This window comes from Rhinatrema bivittatum, chromosome 7 (genome assembly GCF_901001135.1).
Source record: "Rhinatrema bivittatum chromosome 7, aRhiBiv1.1, whole genome shotgun sequence".
Lineage (NCBI taxonomy): Eukaryota > Metazoa > Chordata > Amphibia > Gymnophiona > Rhinatrematidae > Rhinatrema > Rhinatrema bivittatum.
In genome coordinates, this window is record NC_042621.1 from 202,767,632 (window position 1) to 202,787,591 (window position 19,960).

Below are 19,960 nucleotides of genomic sequence, written 5' to 3' on the forward strand. Positions count from 1 at the left end.
AGCTAAAGCAGACACATGCACCTTAAGAGTATTCAATTCAAGGCTCCTCTCAAGGCCCTTCTGCAAAAAAGGAAAGAATGTCCGAAAATGACATCTGCAATAGGTGTAGTCCCACTTCCTTACACCAGATTGCAAAGACTAAGGCTAAAGGAAGTCGACCGCTTCTGAACCTGAAGTAACATGGCAGTCCCTTCCCCCGAATAAGCTTTACCTCTCAACTGTCTCCTTTCAAAAGCCAGAACGCGAGACAAATGTGAACCTGCTGCTCCGCATACCACTGGTCCCTAATACAACTGCTGGTTGTGATCAAACCTCAAGGGACCCTGCTTTTAGAGCCTTATGAGATCCACAAACTGTGGCTCCTAGGTTATTCCAGCGTTATCAGTACCACCAATCTCTGGTGCCTCTGAATTCTCCGAATCACCAGCCTACTAATGGTCAAGGTGGAAACACATAACATTGAGGCCACTCTTGAGCCAGAGCATCAAGACCTGCCCATCCTGGCTTCCTTCTGCTGTAAAACTACGGACATTTGGCAATTTGAACCGTCACCATCAAATCCATTTGAAGAACTCCCTATCTGGACTGAACCAAGGCAAATGTTTTCTCTGCCAACTCCCATTCACAGGCATCCAAGATGTGCCTGATCAAAAAATCCACTTGGAGATTTTCCACTCCTACAGTGTGAGCCATTGAAATTGCCGCTACATGTTCTTCCACCTACTGAAACAGAAGCTATACCTTAATCCCCCCCATGCCTATTTACACATGCCACTGCTATGCAATGCTGGAAAACATACTCACTGCTTTTCCCCTAATCAGGGACAGAAACTCCAACAAGGCTTTCATGATCACTCTTGTTTTTAGCTGATTGATGGGCCACATCTTCTCCATGGATCCCAGAGACCCTGTGCCATCTGGCCTTGACAATGGGCTCCCCAGCCGCTGAGACTGGAATTCATAGTAACCACTGTCCAATTCAGAACTTCCAGCTGCATGCCCTTGGACAAGTTTTGCATGGAAAACCACCAAGTCAAACTACGTCTTGCATCTGACAAGAGGCAATCTAACCTTTATAATCTGAGATTTAGAAGACCAGCAAGGAAGAGTCTTTTGCAATGGACGTATATGGGAACAGATCCAAGGTCAGTGCTATAGAAGTCAGAACCTGAAGATAATCCCATGCCCTTGGCACTGTCACCTGATTAAACTGTCGCACATGAGCTTGCAATCTGTCTCGTCTTTCTTTCCTCAGTTACATGTTTCTCTCCAGAGTATCAAAGCAGGCTCCCAGCTATTCCATGACTTGAGATGGTTCAAGTTTGCATTTTTAGAAAATGTATCACCCATCCCAGATCCAGAAGGAACTGAATAACCCTGGTGGTATCCAGATGACTTTCACCCTCTTACTTATTTATTTAAAATGATTTGTATTCCACCAATCCACAAATCTTGGTGGATAAATTTGCATGAATTAGCCAGATGAACCAGCACTCCCTCCTTATGGATCGCTGCCATTACCACCACTCCTATCTTGAAAAAGATGCTGAGGGCTGTTGCTAGTCCAAACGGCAGTGCCTGAGACTGAAAATGTTGTCCAAGGACCACAAAGTGGAGGAACCTTTGGTATTCGTCTCATATTTGAATGTGTAAGTACACCTTGGACAGCTCTAGGGATGTTAGAAATTCCCCTGTTCGAACTACCATGATCACTGAGCGAAGAGTTTCCATGTGGAAATGAGGAAGTCTCAAAGCCATGTCCACCTTCTTCAAATCCAGGATAGGTCAGAATGAACCTTTTTTTTTTTTTATTTTCTCTTTATTAATTTTTCAATAATATACAAAGCATCCACTTTGCTATGAAATATGGTACAACAAATTAGAAATACAAAAGTAACAGAAATAATTACTACCATTTATCTACCCATTAGACCCCTAAAATGAGGGGGGTGTACATGCACATTTAAGGAGATTCATAAGGAAATAACTATGATAAAAGGCCACTTAAAACCTTTTTGTTTCTATAATAGACTACTTCAACTGCTGCTTACTTGCTGCAGGACTTGTTTTGCCTCAACAAAGCTCTTTAACTGTTCAGGTTGAAAAAATACATAGCTATCATTGTTATACTTTATAACACATCTGCATGGGAACTGTAAGAAAAAAGATGCCCCCACTGCCAATGTCTCATCTTAAAGCCAGAAAACTTTCTTTTCAGCTGTGTCAACTTTGTTAAATCTGGGAAAATTCTAATACATGAACCCATAAACTCAATATTGGTTTTCTTGAAATATGCACACATAATGTCTCCAAGATCTTTCTCATTAAAAAATGAGATTAGCAGAGTTATTTCTGCTATTTCATAAGAAGATGACTCAAGAAAACCAGTTAAATTTTCCAGCTCGTTTGGGGCAATTTGCCTTTGTTGATTATTCCGAATAGGTAGAAAGTAAACTTTATCCAGGGGTGGCGTCTGCTCTGGGGTAATTTCTTATTTATTTATTGAAAGTAATGTTTTATTGTTATCCAAGGAATTTTTCCAACCACCCTGGCGAAATTTAATATTCTCAAATTCAGGTGCCTCATTGCATTTTCAATATTCTCAATTTTTCTATTGATGGCCCCACAGTCCTGTACAATAGACTGAACAGCTTTTACCTGTAAAAGATCCCATTCAATACTTTGAAATTTTTCTGACACTTCCTATTTATATAACTCAGAGTTCTTATTCATTATATCAATCTGTGATGACAAGGAATTTATTTTCATTGAGCAGTCCACAAGAGACTTTGCCATGGCTGATGTTAAGTTCCAGAGCGAATCTAGAGTAACTACCTCTTGTTTCTGAGGAATTAAAATCCCATCGGGAGTAGCAAGAGAATTGAGCCCAGATCTCTCACCTCCTCCACTCATCCGTCCTTCTCCGCTATCCAGCTCAAACACTCCAGAGGGGTTCTCTCCATTTTTCACGGAGGTCTGCACGGACTCCTCCACCGACCTCTCAGCCTATATAGCTCGGTTTTCCTCTTCGGGGCTCCCGCTCAGGTGTGTTGTCGAAGTCGCACGTACAGCTGGAGGTAGGCGTTCGTCCAACTGGCTGAGGGAAACTTCTTCCGAGGTCGGGTCACATTCTTCTCCCTGTGTCCTGACAGCCAGACCTCCCAGACCCAATATCGCCGGTTTCACAACGCACTGCGAGACTGTTTTCTGTCCCGGAGGAAGCGAACGAGTTGAGGGGTAAATTCTTACTTTTCCTTTGCACTTCGGGGGCATTTTGGCACCTTAGAAATTCATTTAGTAAAGAAAAAACGCCGGAGCAGGAACGCAGTGTGACTGATCAAGTCGCCATCTTGACTCCACCCCCGGGAGGGACATACCTTCTTTCTTTCATGGTGACAAGGTGAAATCATGTTACACTATTTCTTTTTTTAGTTTAAACATTTTTATTGAATTTTCAGGTAGTACAATGACAATACATGATACACATAGCCAATTATAAACAAGTAAGATTACAACATCTTATAAACGATTGGCGGCAAATAAAAAAGAAGTAAACCACAGTATAGTCCATTGATCGCCATAGACTACCAAGAAAAAGGAAAAGAAAAAGAAAAAGAAGAAAAGAGTCACTATAAACATTATCCACATGGCAGAGGTAGTGTAATACGGATATGGAAAGAATTGAGGTACACACATGGGCAAAGTACAAAGGATCTTTAAAGAGTAGTAATGTAGATGTCGAGCGGTTTCCACACTTGGGACCATTTACCGAGTCTACCATATTTGAGAGCCATGGCACGTTCATATTTGGTATATAAGCAAACAGTGTTCCACCATAATGGTTCAGATAACAAATCGCTACGTTTCCAGTTTGACAAAATGTTATGTAGGCCGATGATTAACAGAAAATCCAAAAGTTTCCGATGAGGTAGCGGTAAATTGAGTGAAGGATGGGCTCCCCTCAATACTACAAGGGAGTAAGAAATAGGGATCTCCAAGGCTAATATAGAAGAGATCTTCTCCCAAATTTGTTGCCAAAACGTGTGGACAAAAGGACAATTAAATAGCATATGTGACAGTGCGGCGTTAAGAGAAGCACAAGTCCAACATTTGTGGGAGTCTAAAAGACCAGCCCTAAAAAGCTTCCATGGGGTCCAGTTAGCCCTATGAAGGGTAAAAAAAGAGGATTGTGTCAAACTGGAGGAGAGCGAAACACGATTGGAGATGGACCAAACATAATGCCACATAGAAAGGGTTATGTCTACACCCAGGTCAGAGGACCAGGTCAATCGCAAAGAGGCCTTTGCCGTAAAGGAAAGACGTATGATAGACTTATAAATGCGAGATGCTAAATGTCCCTGATCACCATAAAGGCGGTAGAAATCCCCCCAATAAGATGGAAGGTCAGACCAACCAGAGCGCAGTATGACACCCTGTAGAGCTGCATGCAATTGGCGGTATGCAAACTGTTGCGTAGATGGAATCCCAAATTTGTCACGTAAGTTAGAAAAAGATAGTACTTTACCATCTCGAACCACATCAGAGATGAGCCAGATATCACATTGTTGCCAAATATACCAGTTAAGGGGTTTAGCATCAATTGTCAAAAGCGGATTGCTCCACAAAGGGGCCAGGTGAGACAGTTTCCATCCCCTGGAGGCCTCCGGACGTGTGGCATCAAGTTCCAAAAAGGCCCTGTGTAAGGATCTCAATATAGGATTAGCCAAATGGGTCTTAGTAAGGGTCATGCTGGGGAAACAAAATAAAGGCAAAGGAGCTAAGAGGTCTTGTTCAATAAGTAGCCAGCGAGGAGTACCTCTTTCCTTCTCATACTGGAAGTAATAAGAGCCTTGCTGTAACATAAAAGCTAGATGATAAGAATAGAAATCCGGAAAGTTCACTCCACCTTGGTCCTTGACTCTCTTAAGTTTAACGAGTGCTATACGAGGGGCTTTGCCATGCCATAGAAAGTGGGTTAATATTCTATCTATCTGTTTATAAAATTCAGGCGAAAAAAATACTGGAATCATATTTAAAGTATATGTAATTTTAGGAGCCAAGATCATCTTAATTGTATCTAACCTACCCCACCAAGTGAGATGTAGTGGAGACCAGCGTGCTATAAGATCCTTAAGGGAACGGAGAACATACGTCTCACTATGTAGCAGCGTCTCCTGTGGATCCATAAAAAAAAAGATCCCTAAATATTTAAGTTTCGTAGACTTCGTATGTACAGGTAGGGTAGTATAATTTAAAATAGAAGCCGAGTAGTTAAGCGGCAACAATTCGGTTTTATGCCAGTTAATTTTATACCCCGATAAAGAAGAATAAACAGATTAGATCAAAGAGGCATGGGAGTGAACTCTCCGGTTCCCGTAAAAATAACAAAACGTCATCAGCGTATGCTGATAGCTTAAATTCAACAGAACCCACCAGTATACCTTTAATCGTGTCAGATTGCCTAATACTCATAAGAAGAGGTTCCAAAGCCAGGTTGAAAAGTAAGGGCGACAGGGGGCAACCCTGTCGCGTACCTCTATGAAGAGAAAATGTTGGGGATAATTGTTGATTAATGTATAGATAAGCCTTCGGTGCGATATATAAATACTTGATCCAGTTCAAAAAAACAGGACCTATGCCATACCATCGTAGAGCAGCAAATAAAAAGGGCCACTCCACGCGGTCAAAGGCCTTTTCAGCATCTAAAGAGACCGCCACCGCCGGTGTGGAAGAGGAGAAAGCTGTTTGCTGTACATGAAAAAAAAGCCTAGTGTTATTAGAAATCAGACGATCTCTAATAAAACCAGATTGATCCGGATCCACTAATATACCCATGACTTTAGACAGCCTAGTGGCCAGGAGCTTTGTAAAAATTTTGTAATCGGTATTCAGTAAAGAAATAGGTCGATAATTTGCTATATTGGCATCATCTCTACCTGGCTTTGGGAGTACCACCACACATGCTTGTGAGAAAGAGGGAGCAGAGGAGTCATCGAATAAAAAAGTAGAAAAGTAACGGTGTAAATGTGGAATGAGAATCTTCTGGAAGGAGCGGTAAAAGTCTGCAGTGAAGCCATCCGGACCAGGCGCCTTTTTCTGAGCCAAGGAATTAATAGCGGATTCAATCTCAGTGGTAGTAAGAGGGGAATCCAATTGTTCCATGTGCGACTGGGACAAGATCGAGTGACTAAGTCCAGAGAAAAAAGCGGTAAACATTCCATCCGTCGGGGAAACTTCAGATTGATACAAGTTAGCATAAAAATCGCTGAAAGCTTGTAAAATATCAGAGTCCTGAGTCAATGGATTGTTAGAAGAAGACAAGATCTTGGTGATGCGTTTAGCTTCTGTTCTCTTCTTAAGATAAGAAGCCAATAAATGGCCACATTTATTATTGCCGGCATAGTACTGCGCTCTGGAATGAGAAAAATGTAGATGAACTTGAGAACTGAGCAAACGATTATATTTATAATGAGCTTGAATTAAAGCCGCAAGTAAAGCAGGAGTAGAATGTTTAATATGTTCTGATTCCAAAAGTGCAGCTTGTTGCTGAAGAGAATGTAATTCTGCTTTTAGCCGTTTAGCACGCCTGATAGAGAAACTGATGATTTCCCCACGGATCGATGCCTTAGATGCTTCCCATAAGGTAGCAGCAGAGACATCTGCGGTGGAATTGAGATGAAAATATTCCTGTATCTGTTGTTCCATGAGGGGCTTGAATTCAGGATCCTCCAGAAGGACGGGGTTAAACCGCCATTGTTTATGAACCGTTTTTGGATGAAGTAAATCGCAGGTTAAGGAAATAGCCGCATGGTCAGAGACAAGAATAGGATAGATGATAGCATCCAGTACGCGAGGCATAAGAGACCTGTTGAGTAGAAAGAGGTCAATGCGTGAATATGAAGAATGAGGTGATGAAAAATAGGTGAAATCTCTTCCAGTTGGATTAAGCAAATGCCAGGGCTCCACAAGACCATAAGTAGAGATAAGATGTTGTAAGGTCCTAGTAGCTTTAGAAACAGAAGGCCTCACTTCCGATTTTTTGTCCAGGACGGGATCCAATGGCTGATTAAAATCTCCACCAATGATGCATGGAATAGTGGCAGACTGCAATAAGTTGACGAAGACATCCTGAAAAAATTCCGGATTATCTGCATTAGGTGCATAAATGTTAAGGAGAACAAACTTCTCGTCTTGTATAGTAAGATGGATGAGATTCCATCTACCGTCCGGGTCAGCTAAGTGATCAGTAACCAAGGCAGTAAGATTCTTATGGATAAGAATAGCGGTACCCCTTTTTTTTCTTGACAGCAGGGCTATAGTAAACTTGTCCTACCCATTGTTGCTTGAGTTTGAGGGATTCCACAGCCGTTAGATGGGTCTCTTGGAGTAGAGCAATGTCCGTTTTGATCGATTGTAGGTAAGTGAGAATCTTCTTCCGCTTGATGGGATGGGAGAAACCGTTGACATTTAAAGAAACTAGTTTGAATGAAGATATGATAGTCGCCATTATAGATGAGGATAATAAAATAATCCTGCTCGGTCCTCAAGTCCATTCCCACGTGTGTAAGTAAAATAAGCCATGGTAAGAAAAATATGAAGCATCCTCTGAAGGGAGAGAGGCACAAAGAAAAGTACAGAGACAAAGAATAAAAGCAAAAAAAAAACAGTGTCCCATATCTACTGAAAAAGGGACCAAAAAGACAACGCAATTGGGGACAGTGTTAAAGCACACTGTCGCCTGAAAAGTGTAGTTTGAGCCTCAAGGCAGGCCAAAAAAAACAGCCCACAACCCTCGCTCCCAAAGTAGCAGGTAAACAAATGAACAGTTACGGCTCCAAAACTCATGGAGTAAACATTCCAACCCCTGGAGAGTCAAATAGCAAAAAGATAGAACATTTAGAGTCCTTCAGGTTACCATAGACGCGGCAGCATCACAGGAGGATAAAAAAACATCCAAATCCTGAGGGTCCCGAAATATCTGAGTTCGGTTATTATGGGTAACCCGCATTTGAGCCGGATAAAGAAGCCCGTATCGAGCTCCCACCGCTTGTAAACGTGGCCTCATGCTTAATAACATCTTGCGTCTGTTCGCAGTAGTTTTAGCGAGGTCCGGAATAAAAAGAATGGTGGACCCTTGATAGGTCACAGGCGCTTTGCTTCGGGCCGCATTGAATATTTGGAGGACCTGGGGATACCTCAAGACCTTAAAAATAACAGGTCTAGGGTATTTAGAGTTCCTCAGGGGTCGAGAAGGAATGCGATGTGCGCGTTCCAGCTCCAGGGGATGTTCGAAATTTATTTGCAAACAAGCCGGAATCAAAGTTTCCAAAAAAGCAATAATATCATTACCTTCCTGCCCCTCTGGAATCCCCAGGATCCGTACATTATTACGGCGGTTTCTGTTGGAAAGATCTTCAATATCGCTCTGAAGCTGCGCCATGTCTTTGGTGAGCCCGGGGAGTGACGCAGAAGAAAGGAGCAAAGATGATACTTGCGCTTCGGTATCATCCAGCCTTTCTTGAAAACCGTCCATACGAGCGGACAGTGTTTGCAGGTCAGCTCATACCGCAGTAGTAGTTTCAATATTTAATTGAAGCATATCTTTAAGCTGCTTTAATTCCGCGAGTACTAAGTCCGCCGATGCCATATGCTTTGGAGGGTTGGCCTTGTCTGGCGTCGGAGGATCTTGCTTCTGGCGCTTCGTACCCGCCGCGGAGGCGAAGGCTGCTTCAATTTTCCCCGATTTAGCCGTAGCCATGGTTCAGCCGTGAGAGGTACACCGTTCCGCCAGAAAAAAAAAATTGGTTGGAGCCGTCGAAATTAGCAGATAGGGAGCGAGGGTGCACGGAGCTTTAGTTGTGGGCGGCCATCTTGTGCGCTGCTCGAGAGCGCCCCCATGTTACACTATTTCTTATAGAGCTTCACTGGTTCCCCATATTATTACAAATCTAGATGATTGGCTGTTTGATGTTTAAAGTTCTCTATTGGGGCATTCACATCTTTCCAAACTTCATCAGGGTGGAACTTATGTTCTTCATAGCAGGAACTTTTGACTATTTCTTCACCTAGAATAATAAGATTGGAATGCACATGGATTGTTTCTCTTACCTTTACCCAGCTTTAGGAATTCTCTCCCTTTGATATTACATTTAGAAAAGGATTAGAAAATCCTTGAAAATGCATTTGTTCACATTAGCTTTTCCTGACTATCACTAGGATATCAGTTCAAGATTACAGTGGTTGTTTATTTCAAATTTTGCACTATGTAATGTTTTATATTGATTAATCTTATTACAATTATTGTGATTTAATTATATATTGTCTTTTACCTTAATTACTTATACATTTATGATTTAATTCACAATTCCTGAGGTTGTTAGTAATTATCGGTTTATTTTGACTATTTATTACACTTTTTAGTTCGTATGCACAGTACTTGCTCATTTAATTCTAACCAGTTTTTGTTTTATCTCAAATCTTGATTTTGTTTAATCTTATTCATTAACTGTTTTATATTTTCTGTATTTGTTTTGTATATGGATGTGTTGGTTTTATTAAATGATTCTACTTTGTGTATACATGCTTTATGATTTTATATTTTTATGTATATCACATGGATTTACATTAGTAAGAATTTGTGATTAATTAAGATAAATTAAACTAAACTGTGAAAGTGTCCAACACTGGATGAGAAAAATCTAATGCATAACTATTCCAGTGACTGACAGTACCAGAATTTAATGTGATTTAGGTCCACTCTTTGTAAAATTAGGATAGCCTCCCACCTTCCTTCTGTGAATAAGCCAAAGAAGATGAAGTTCCAGACCTCGCAGGGCAATAGCGATTCATATCTCTAAATCGTGACTTGCTAGGAAAACTTCATCAGGAAGCTTAAGAGACTTGGTGTTTCACCAACTTCTTAAAATCCTCTCCAAACAGGAGCTTTTCCTTAAAAAGCAGCATTCCCAAACGAGACTTCAACCACCCATTCGCCGATCAATTACGAAGACCCAGCAGCTGCCTTGTGGAAACTGAAACAACCATCCCTCTGGCCAATATCTGGATGAGAATATAAAGAGTATCTGTCAAAAAGGCGAGACCTGACTCCAAGTGCTCAGCTTCCTTTTCTGTGAAGTTATCCTCAAAGAAACCCACTAGTACCTGCTGTGCCTAGCATAAGCAGGCCCTGCCATACAGCTACCATAGACTGCAACCCTAAGAGCCAAGGCAGATACCTCAAAGCCTTGCTTAAGGAAAACCTCAATTTTCCTGTCCTGACCATCCTTTAGGGCTACAGAACCTTTGACAAGGATAGTGGTCGTTTTTGAAAAAATGCATCCAATTTAGAGAACTTCAGCAGTTGCAAAGTCTCATCTGGCAGACCATACAACTTAGCCATAGCTGTCCATTTTGAGATCTGTCTCCAGAGTATCCCACTCCTCAGAGACTAGTGCCTTTGGGACCTGTTATTGTTTGTAAGGATTTGGGTGGACCCCTGGACTCTGTGGCTGCTGACCACGCCCACAGGGGGAAGTCCCATGAGGGGCCACAGGTCAGGCTCAGCTTTAGGACACACACACAGTCAGATATTTTATTAAACAATATTGAGGAGCCACCAGAGGTGGCGGTAGTGAGCAGGAATGTAGCCCAGCTGGGCTTGTAGTCCCTCAGGCTCTGGAACAGCGATCCCACAATGGCTGTGTTGTAGTGGAGAGAAACTGAAATTGTGAGTACAAGAAATATATGCAGGGTTCAGGAATAGAGCCTCGGTATAGTACTCACACAGTGGTCTCTCAGTATGGAGCACAAGAGCTGAAGTAAAGGCAGGCCCTTGAGGAGCGAGTACCTGGTTCCAGGGAACAGCTCTGAGAGAAGTAGATGGTAACTCACTGATGGAATAGGCAGCGGTGTCTTCCAGGCAGAAGAGAAGTCCAGGTAGCAAGTCCAGGAACATAGGCCCTCGAGGAGCGAGTACTAGTTCCAGACAGCGACCTGAAAGAGAAGAGAGAGAGGCCTCCAAGGAGCGGGTACCCCAAATTGAGTAGTCCAATAGTGGAGGCAGAGTAGCTAGGTACGGAGAGCGAATCCCATCCGTTAGGAAACCTTTGCTAACTCTATGGCTAGTAATCGCGTAGACTATTTGTATCCGGGATGCGTGACGTCGTCACAGGGGGAATCCCCTGAGGTTCGCGCCAAAGAAGGTACTTGAAGCAGGGCCGCGCGGCGCGTGCACCCTAAGGCAACTGGACAGCATGGCGGGAGGCAGCGCCCAAGCCGGACCGGGGATGCCGGAGAGGATGGCAGGCAGACGCCGCGGCAGCCAAACGTTCGTCAACAGCAGGAGGAGTCGCCAAAGAGGTAAGGAGGGCAGAGTGGAGACGTCGGGCATTGACAGTCGTAACAGGACCCTAGGAAAGGAAAAAATCCTCACTGGGCCCCTGAATCTTCCAAAATGGGATCCTCGTCCTCCAGCAGGAGCTCTCTATTAGACTTCTGATTCTTAATCCCCAACTCCACCAAAGCCTGGACAAATAGAACCAGGAGCTCTTCCCGCTTAAATAATCTAATCACTCGGAATCATCTCACTCTGCAGCTGGGTTCACCCCCTCCTCCAGAAGGAGGTCCCCTGGATCACTTCCCTTCTCATCCTCGAGGAAGAAGCCTTTCAAAGAGCCCTCCACTGACACCATGAATGCAGTATCCTAAGCCAAATCCAGCTGTTTCCTTGCCCTCTTAGGCCAGGAAGGCACCAATGGACCAAGAGCGGAGGGAGAACTTCCAGTTACTGGTTTCTGCCTAATTAAGCTTGATGCATTAAACACACACTTGGGGGAACATAAAAACATAAGATTTGCCATACTGGGTCAGACCAAAGCTACATCAAGCCCAGTATCCTGTTTCTAACAGTGGCCAATCCAGGTCACAAGTACCTGGCAGGATCCCAAAAGGTCAAGAGATTCCATGCTGCATATCCTAGGGTCTAAGCATGGATTTCCCAAGTCCACCCTAATAATGGTTTATGAACTTTTCTTCCAGGAACTTGTTTGGACCTTTTTTAAATCCAGCTACATTAACAGCTTTCACCATATCATCTGGCAATGAATTCCAGTTTAATTGTGTTGAGTAAAAAAATATTTTCTCCTATTTTGTCTTAAATGTATCACCTAGTAACTTCAAGAGTTCCCCTACTCTTGTACATTTTGAAAGACTAAACAAACAATTTGCGTTTAACTGTTCCATGCCACTCATTTTATAGACTTCTCTCATACCCCCCCTCGGCCATCTCCAAACTGAAGAGTCCTAACCTCCTTAGCCTTTCCTTATAGGGGAATCATGCCATCCCCTTTATCATTTTGGTCACTCTTCTCTGTACCTTTTCTATATCTGCTATGTATTTTTTTGAGATGCGATGACTAGAACTGTACACAATACTCAAGATATGATTGCATCATAGAACGATAGAGGCATTGATATTCTCTGTTTTATTTTTTCTTCCTTTCCTAATAATTCCTAGCATTCTATTTGCTTTTTTGGCCGCTGCTGCAAATGAGCAGAGAATTTCAACATATTATCCTAGATTCTTTTCCTGGGGAGTGACTCCCAAAGTGTAATCTTGCATTGTGTAGCTATGAATCACTTTGCACTTGTTCACATTAAATCTCGTCTGCATTTGGATGCCCAGCCTCCCAATCTTGCAAGGTCGTCTTGCAGTTTTTTACAATCCTCTTGTAATTTAATAACACTAATTTTTTTGTCAGAAAATTTGATCACTTCACTTGTGATTCACATATCTAGTTCATTTATGAATATGTTGAAAAGCAGCAGTCCTAGTACAGATCCCTGGGGCACTTTACTGTTCACCTTTTTCCATTGAGAAAATTGACTCTTTATCCCCACTCTGTTTCCTATCTTTTTAACCAGTTCTCAATCCACCACAGAACATTGCCTCCTATCCCTTGACTTTTCATTTCCTCAAGTTTCTCATGAGGTACTTTATCAAACGCTTTCCAAAAATCCAAATACACTATATCAACTGGCTTACCTTTATCTACATGTTTGTTTATGCCTTCAAAACATTTAGCAAATTGGTGAGAAAAGAATTCCCTTGGCTAAATCCATGTTGACTTTGTCCCATTAAACTATGTCTATTTATATGTTCAATAACTTTAATCTTCAGAATACTTTTAACCATTTTTCCTGACACTGACGTGAGGGCTCATTGGTCTGTAACCCAGATCACCCCAGAAAACATTTTGAAAACTGGCATTACATTGGCCACCCTCCAATCTTCAGGTACCATAGCTGACTTTAATGATAGTTTACAGATTACCAACAGTAGGTCTGCAATTTAATTTTTCATTTCTTTCAGCATGCTGGGATGTATACTATCTGGCCCAGGTGATTTGCTGCTCTTTAGGTTGTCAGTTTGCTCTAGTACATCTTCCATGTTCACTGAGATTTGTTTAATTTCCTCTAAATCATCATGTTTAAATATCACTTCTGGCATGGGATCTGCCTTACATCTTCCTCAATAAAGACTGTAGCAAAGAATTCATTCAATCTTTCTACTATGGCCTTGTCCTTCCTTAGTGTTCCTCTTACCCCTTGATCATCTAATAGTGCAACTGCCTCCCTCACAGGATTTTTGCTTTGAATGTACCTGAAAAAGATTTTGAGTTGTTTGCCTTCCTTATCAATGCTTTGCATCTAACTTGCCAGTGCTTATGCTGTTTCCTGTTTGCTTCATTCAGATCCTTTTTCCATGTTTTGAAGCATGTTCTTTTGGCTAGAACAGTCTCTCTCACCTTACTTTTTACCCATGCTGGCAGTCATTTGGACTTCCTTCCACCCTTCTTAATGCATGAAAAACATCTAGTTTAGGCTTTCAAGATGGTATTTTTAAACAACGTTCATGCCTAATGTAAATGCTTCACCTTTACAGCTGTTCCTTTCAGTTTTTTCCTAACCATTTTTCTCATAATCTCCCTTTTGAAAGTTAAATGCTATTGCAGTAGATTTCCTTAGCATCCTACATACAGTTATCAAGTCAAACATGATTATTATGATCACTATTGCCAAGTGACCCCTAACACCATTACTTCTTTCACCAATTCATGTATTCCACTAAGGCAGGGGTAGCCAGTTCTAGTCCTTGAAAGCCACAAAGAAACCTGATTTTCAGGATATCCTGAAATAGATTTGCATGCACTACCTTCATTTTATGCAAATCTATCTCATGCACATTCATTGTGGATATCCTGAAAATCTGACCTGTTTATGATGTTCAAAGACCAGAGTTGGCAACCTCTGCACTAAGGATTAAGTCTAAAATAGCTCCCCCTTGTACCAGCTGCTCCAAGAAGCAGTCATTTATTTCAAGTAGAAATGTTATTTCCTTAGCACGACCTGATGTGACATTTACCCAGTCAATACTGGGGTAATCTAGGGGTATAGAGACCGTTGTACAGAGTGGTGCATAGGTACAACCAACCTTAGAAAGGTGTGTGCCATGCACCACCAATTTTAGACACTTGTGGCCAACAGGAGATCCCATCCTGCCTAGCGGCCAAACCGCAGGAACCCACACAGCCACTGGGAGATCCCAACCTGCCCAATGGCCAATGTGAAAGAGGCCCCCCTCTGGTTCTTCAGCCTGCACTCCACCCACTTTATCCAAACCTTACCCAGTCATTTTTTTTTTTTTTTTTGCTGAGTTTTTTATTCTGATTTACACTTGAAAAAGAGCAGAAATAAATGTGTGGGTAACAGCCTGACGCATGCTGCGTTCTCCAGATTTAAAATCAGGATTTATGCACATAAATATTGGCAACACCCCAACCCTACCCCAAATGCATCTTTTTTTTGTGTGTGTGCATTCTCTTACATGAGCACATATATACACATAATTTGCTGGTTTTAAAATAAGAGTTGCTCACGCTTGGCCCATATAACCATGTACATGGGCCTTTTAATGCGAGCAACTCTTTTAAAATTCACCCCTTAGGCTTTTAAATTGATAATTAGGTGACTTTCTGAATGACCAGCACCAAAACTAAAATTAATCACTAAAATAAGGGTTAACTGTTTGTTTTGTAAAATCACTAATTTGACTTGTATTTTCAAGATTTTCCTCCTAATTGGAGGGGGTGGGGATCTATTTAACAGAAAAAGAGCCTGGGGTGGGTGGGAGATGGGGAGAGGGCTGAGTGGGAATAAAACTAGGCAATAGTTACCCAAGAACCAGTACTGTCACCTTTTCAGATCAATTAAGTGACTTTTACAAACTCACAATTTTAATACTTACAAGCAAATACTAACTTCTACAAGCTCACCAAATAACACAAAGTCCTATTTCTAAATGCACACAATTCTTAACAGTGGCAAACAACTACTACCCTTAAAAAGTAACATACTATATAAGCACTGCCAGTAATAGTTTAACCCTTTAAGAATTCTAGGTGTTCCTCCCCAGCAAGTCCAACCTACCACCAGTAGATATAGGTTCTGAAGTCAGCACTCCTTCTGGAGGAAACCTTCATTCCATCCAGAACCTCTAACTCTCCCCTACTGCCAGCAAACCTCAACACCACTGGGGAAAATGCTGGCATCTCCTTAGGGGCTTCTCTGACCTCTGCAGAGCAGCTCTGTCTTGTTTCAGATAAAGATTCATTAGCCTCCTGAAACTTGTCGTCTGCTTCTAAAACTACCGCGAGCGAGTGCTTCACTGCAGTTTTTGCCCTTACAGGTTCTCTTCAAAGGAACCCTTGCCACTCTCCGTGCAGGCCTGACACAGACCTGAAGCTAGCATGCTATACTATAACAGTGCCCACAAATGGGTCATTTCTTGCAGTGCTCCATGACGGTGGTCATCTTGCTTCCACTTTTGGCTGTTTACCTCTCGGTGCTAATCACAGATGGTTCCTGGACTCTGCTCCTCTCCCCCCCCATGTCTGAGGTCTTTCCCCAGTGCTGCCTCAAATCCTCTCGTTCCAGCTCCCGATGAGACTTTTTTTTTTTTAACACTTAAAGGCACAGTCAAACAAAAAGAAATTAAGAAGAAATAAAGGATATTGCCCTTTAGACATCTTCCAAAGCCTTCCAGGACTGAGAGGCACAGATACAGGAAAAGGAGATGGCAGAGGGGAACCAGCACCACTGGTTTTGCAAACCCCCTCCACTCACTGGGCTCAGCAGTCAGATGCCACTCCCTGCCCCCCCCCCCCCCCCCCCAAATCAGGAAGTAGATGGAAAAGACTACTGTGCCACTTCTCTGAGAGAAGATCCACTAAGTTCACCAGACTGCAGGTTTGGCACCTCTACTATCTTCAGGAGACAGAGAAATACTGAAGGCCTACAGATGGCACAGTCCTTTATAAGACTGTTACTAGTGAAGCTTTCATTCTGTCTCCATTTGCTGATAGGGAGGAAAATCCATGTGTTAGGACTAGTTTTGTAAGGACAATAAGGTTTAGATGATTTATCTTGACTTCAACAGCAGTATGGTTTCTGTTTTGCAAAGCGCTTGTATTATAATAGCTGGAGTTATTTGACTTGGTGACATTTTTCTCATTCTGCCAAAAATGTATTCAGGCTGTCTTTGGGGATATCGGACTGAAATTTAATGCTGTGCAATCTTTCACTTATTCCTACGTTGACTGACATATCTTTGCCTTTTTTCAGGAGTGCAAAAAAGGAAGATCGTATTCCAATGGCTGAAGAATACTGTGAATACAAACAAATCAAAGCTAAACTTAGACTATTAGAGGTCCTTATTAACAAACAAGATGTCTCTAAAACAATTTGAAATCTGTGAATGCTAATAACAGATAATATTCTTGAACAGATAGAAGTAGTAACCTGGATATTTCTGCACAAATCATGTGTAACACTGAAATTCCGATGCACTTTAACAATTCTACTGTGGAGAACAAAAGTTTGTAACCTATAGTAAGCAACAGTTAAAATGCAGTCTTGTTTTTTTTTTTTTCATTAATGAAAAAAATCTTGAAGTGTGATGATATAAGCTTGGGCTGATTACTGGTACACATTTTATCAAAATCTTAAAGTTGATTAAAATACAGATTTTATAATTCACTATATATGCAGAGCTATATTTCTGTATTGAAATTAGAACTTTATTTTGCCTGCTCTTATAGAAATAAAATTGCTCGACTGTCATAAAAATATCAAAGCCCATCTGGAAGCATGTACCTTGGAAAATATCGAAAGCACATTCAATGGCCATGATCACCAGAAAGGAGTCATTAATTTCACTGAGATTTTAATATACCTTGTATTATGGTCTGCCACTATAAAAGTATGCAGCCTTCTTTTTAATATAATAAAATGATGAAACCAAGAAAAGGAAAATGCATGTCTTGATCAATTAAAGTAATATGGGAGAAATTTTTTTTTTTGTTATAACAGTTCTTTTATAGTGACAGAGATCAGTAGGATATTGCTGGTTTGATTGAAGGATGGGCTAGCCCAATCTATATTTGTAGCTCACAGACAGAAAAGGGGTTATGTTGCTCTGTTTAAGGTATTGCTAAAGTGCCATTTTCTATTATACACACACTATACTTTTTTGCTGTCTTGATAAGATACTTCTCATTTTATAAATGTCAACCATGCAAATCCTATTTGTAATGCTGTTATATGTAATGTTTTTGCATGATTTTAAAGTGCACATTTTGAAAAATTTACTGATAGAGAAAAAAATATATCCTGAAAATGTACTTTTATTTGTTTGAGGTTTGTTCTTATGTCAGTGTACTGGCCTGATAATTTAAATTTCTTATGAATCAGAGTAAGTTCCTTTGTAAATGTTTTAATTGAAGTCATGTAAGTAACAGGAACAAATACACAGTTATTTGAGATTTACACTCCACAGCTTTCATAAAGGAAAATGGTTTATGATGGATACAATTGCTATTAAAATGTGCCCTATATATTCTATATGACTGTAAATATTTTATACAACAGTACAAATAAAATATTTTTCTATTGTATTTATTATGTTGAACAGTATTTATTTCCTGTTAGCTAATATAAATAACATATAACACTGTCAAGCGACATTGGAAGTGCTGACATTTCTAGGCTTTTAGATTTAAGACATGCTCCAATTATACCTTTACATGCTGTCTTTAGTTAACCCAATATTTCATTTAGTTAAAGTAAAGTGAATGCATATTTAAACACCATTTATAAGCCGTAATTATTTTTACTTTGCTAAAGCAATCTGTATAGATTTTTGTTATGTTTGGCAAAAAAAAAAAAAAAATTCCAGCATCAAATTTAAATACTTGCTGGAACAAAAAAATAGGACGTGCGCTATTTTAAAGCAGCAGTGACGTCACAGAATTTTTAAAAAGGAAAACTAATGTCCTTAAATGCTAATAAGGACTATTAAAATTGGTGTTTGCTTTTGGTGACAGCTGCATTTTGCATGCTTCTGAAGAGAATGTCTGATGATCAAAATGAACGAGAGGATTAATTGATCCTACGTGGCTTTGTAGCATTATTAACGTCCAACACTAATGTTGCATGTCTTGCAACTGGGATCTTTCTTTGCATTTGCGGTAGACAAGCTCATTAGCTGATGGCCAATAATTTCTGCAACTTGGCCCATACTGAGATCCACAGGGTCAGTGTAAATGATTTCCAAAATAACATCTTGGGCATGGCGATACACCAGGGCACCATCTTCTTCAACACAGGTCAGAAATTTATTATCATTTATATTTAGCTGAGGAAGGCGTTGCTTGCAGAATTCATCTCCTGGTGATCCCTCCGGAGCAATAACAAGAATTACATAATGATAGGCTGTGTACATGCAGTAAAAATCTCCAAAATATAAGTTAGTATTTGGGTTAAATAGTTTTTCAGCTAGAATCTCAACTTTGTATCTTCCATAAGGCGAATCCTGTGGAGGCTTGCCAGTATTAAACTCAGTGTTACAACTGAAGAAGATGCCTTCCAACTTCCCACTGATTGGGGAGCCATGACTACCACTGTTATCTTTCACAGAGGGCTGCATAATGTTTCCATGATGTTCTCTACAAATTAATAACATTATTAATAGTTAAAGAAGAAAAATGATTTTAATGCTTAACTTTAAAAACAAAAACATAAATCAAAACACACAATGCAATTCAGAAAGAAATTCATGGAATGTGAACTTCTAAATATGCTGAAGATTTTTTTTTTCTCATTATCTACTATAATTCTGTAGGTAACTACAGCCAGCAAAATTGCTTACCTGAAACAGTGCTGATCTGCTATCTTCCAAATAACACATCACATACAAGGGTGAAATGACAATGTGGGGGCCTGAAGAGAACAGTCAGAAGAGTTGGTCTTTTCTGAGTAAGAATGGGAGAAACCAACACAGCAGCCAACAGCATAACCTCTGTTTTGATCAGCACAACTGAAAACAGGGAAAGAGCAACTCCAAGGGGCAAAGGATAGGGTTTTTTTTTTTGTTTTTATTTTTACTGATGTTCTGCTATCATCAGAAAATATCCGTTACAAGTAAGCAATTTCACTTTCTTGGAAGACAAGCAGATCATCCAGTCAAACACATGAGATTCTTTAGCTAAAGATAGTCTTTTCAATGAAAAATGGGGAAAACATCTGCCAAATGATTCCCTGTTAGGAGTCTTAGAAATGAGTGACTTGGCCATTACTGCTTGAAAAGGCCTTGGAAGATGGATAGTCAAAAACTAAATTCCCAACAGCAATGAAATCTATATGTATGGACTAAATGCTACATTGTAGCCTTGCAAATCTCTTAAATGGAGGTAAATCGTAGATGGGAGACAGATATTACCATGGCCCTTATATTATGGGCCTTGATGTGCTCATCTAAGGTCAAACCTACTTGGACATAACAGAAGGAGATCTGCTAGCCAGAAATAGTGCATTTTGTCAGAGTCAAAGGAAACAAAAAGCTGGA

At 40.7% G+C, this 19,960-nt stretch overlaps 2 protein-coding genes across 8 annotated transcripts in view; one reads left to right on the top strand and one right to left on the bottom strand.

The window, feature by feature from the left end:
• FAM13C (family with sequence similarity 13 member C) overlaps positions 1 to 18,011 on the top strand; it is a 389,871-nt gene extending 371,860 nt beyond the window's left edge. For all 6 annotated transcript variants that reach the window (XM_029609761.1, XM_029609762.1, XM_029609763.1 and 3 more), the window contains one exon: positions 16,681 to 18,011. In XM_029609761.1, the coding sequence (XP_029465621.1) occupies positions 16,681 to 16,804 (124 nt within the window). In that variant the 3' untranslated portion in view covers positions 16,805 to 18,011. The remainder of the gene's footprint in view (positions 1 to 16,680) is intronic.
• PHYHIPL (phytanoyl-CoA 2-hydroxylase interacting protein like) overlaps positions 17,988 to 19,960 on the bottom strand; it is a 130,286-nt gene continuing 128,313 nt past the window's right edge. For both annotated transcript variants that reach the window (XM_029609768.1, XM_029609767.1), the window contains exon 5: positions 17,988 to 19,061. In XM_029609768.1, the coding sequence (XP_029465628.1) occupies positions 18,527 to 19,061 (535 nt within the window). In that variant the 3' untranslated portion in view covers positions 17,988 to 18,526. The remainder of the gene's footprint in view (positions 19,062 to 19,960) is intronic.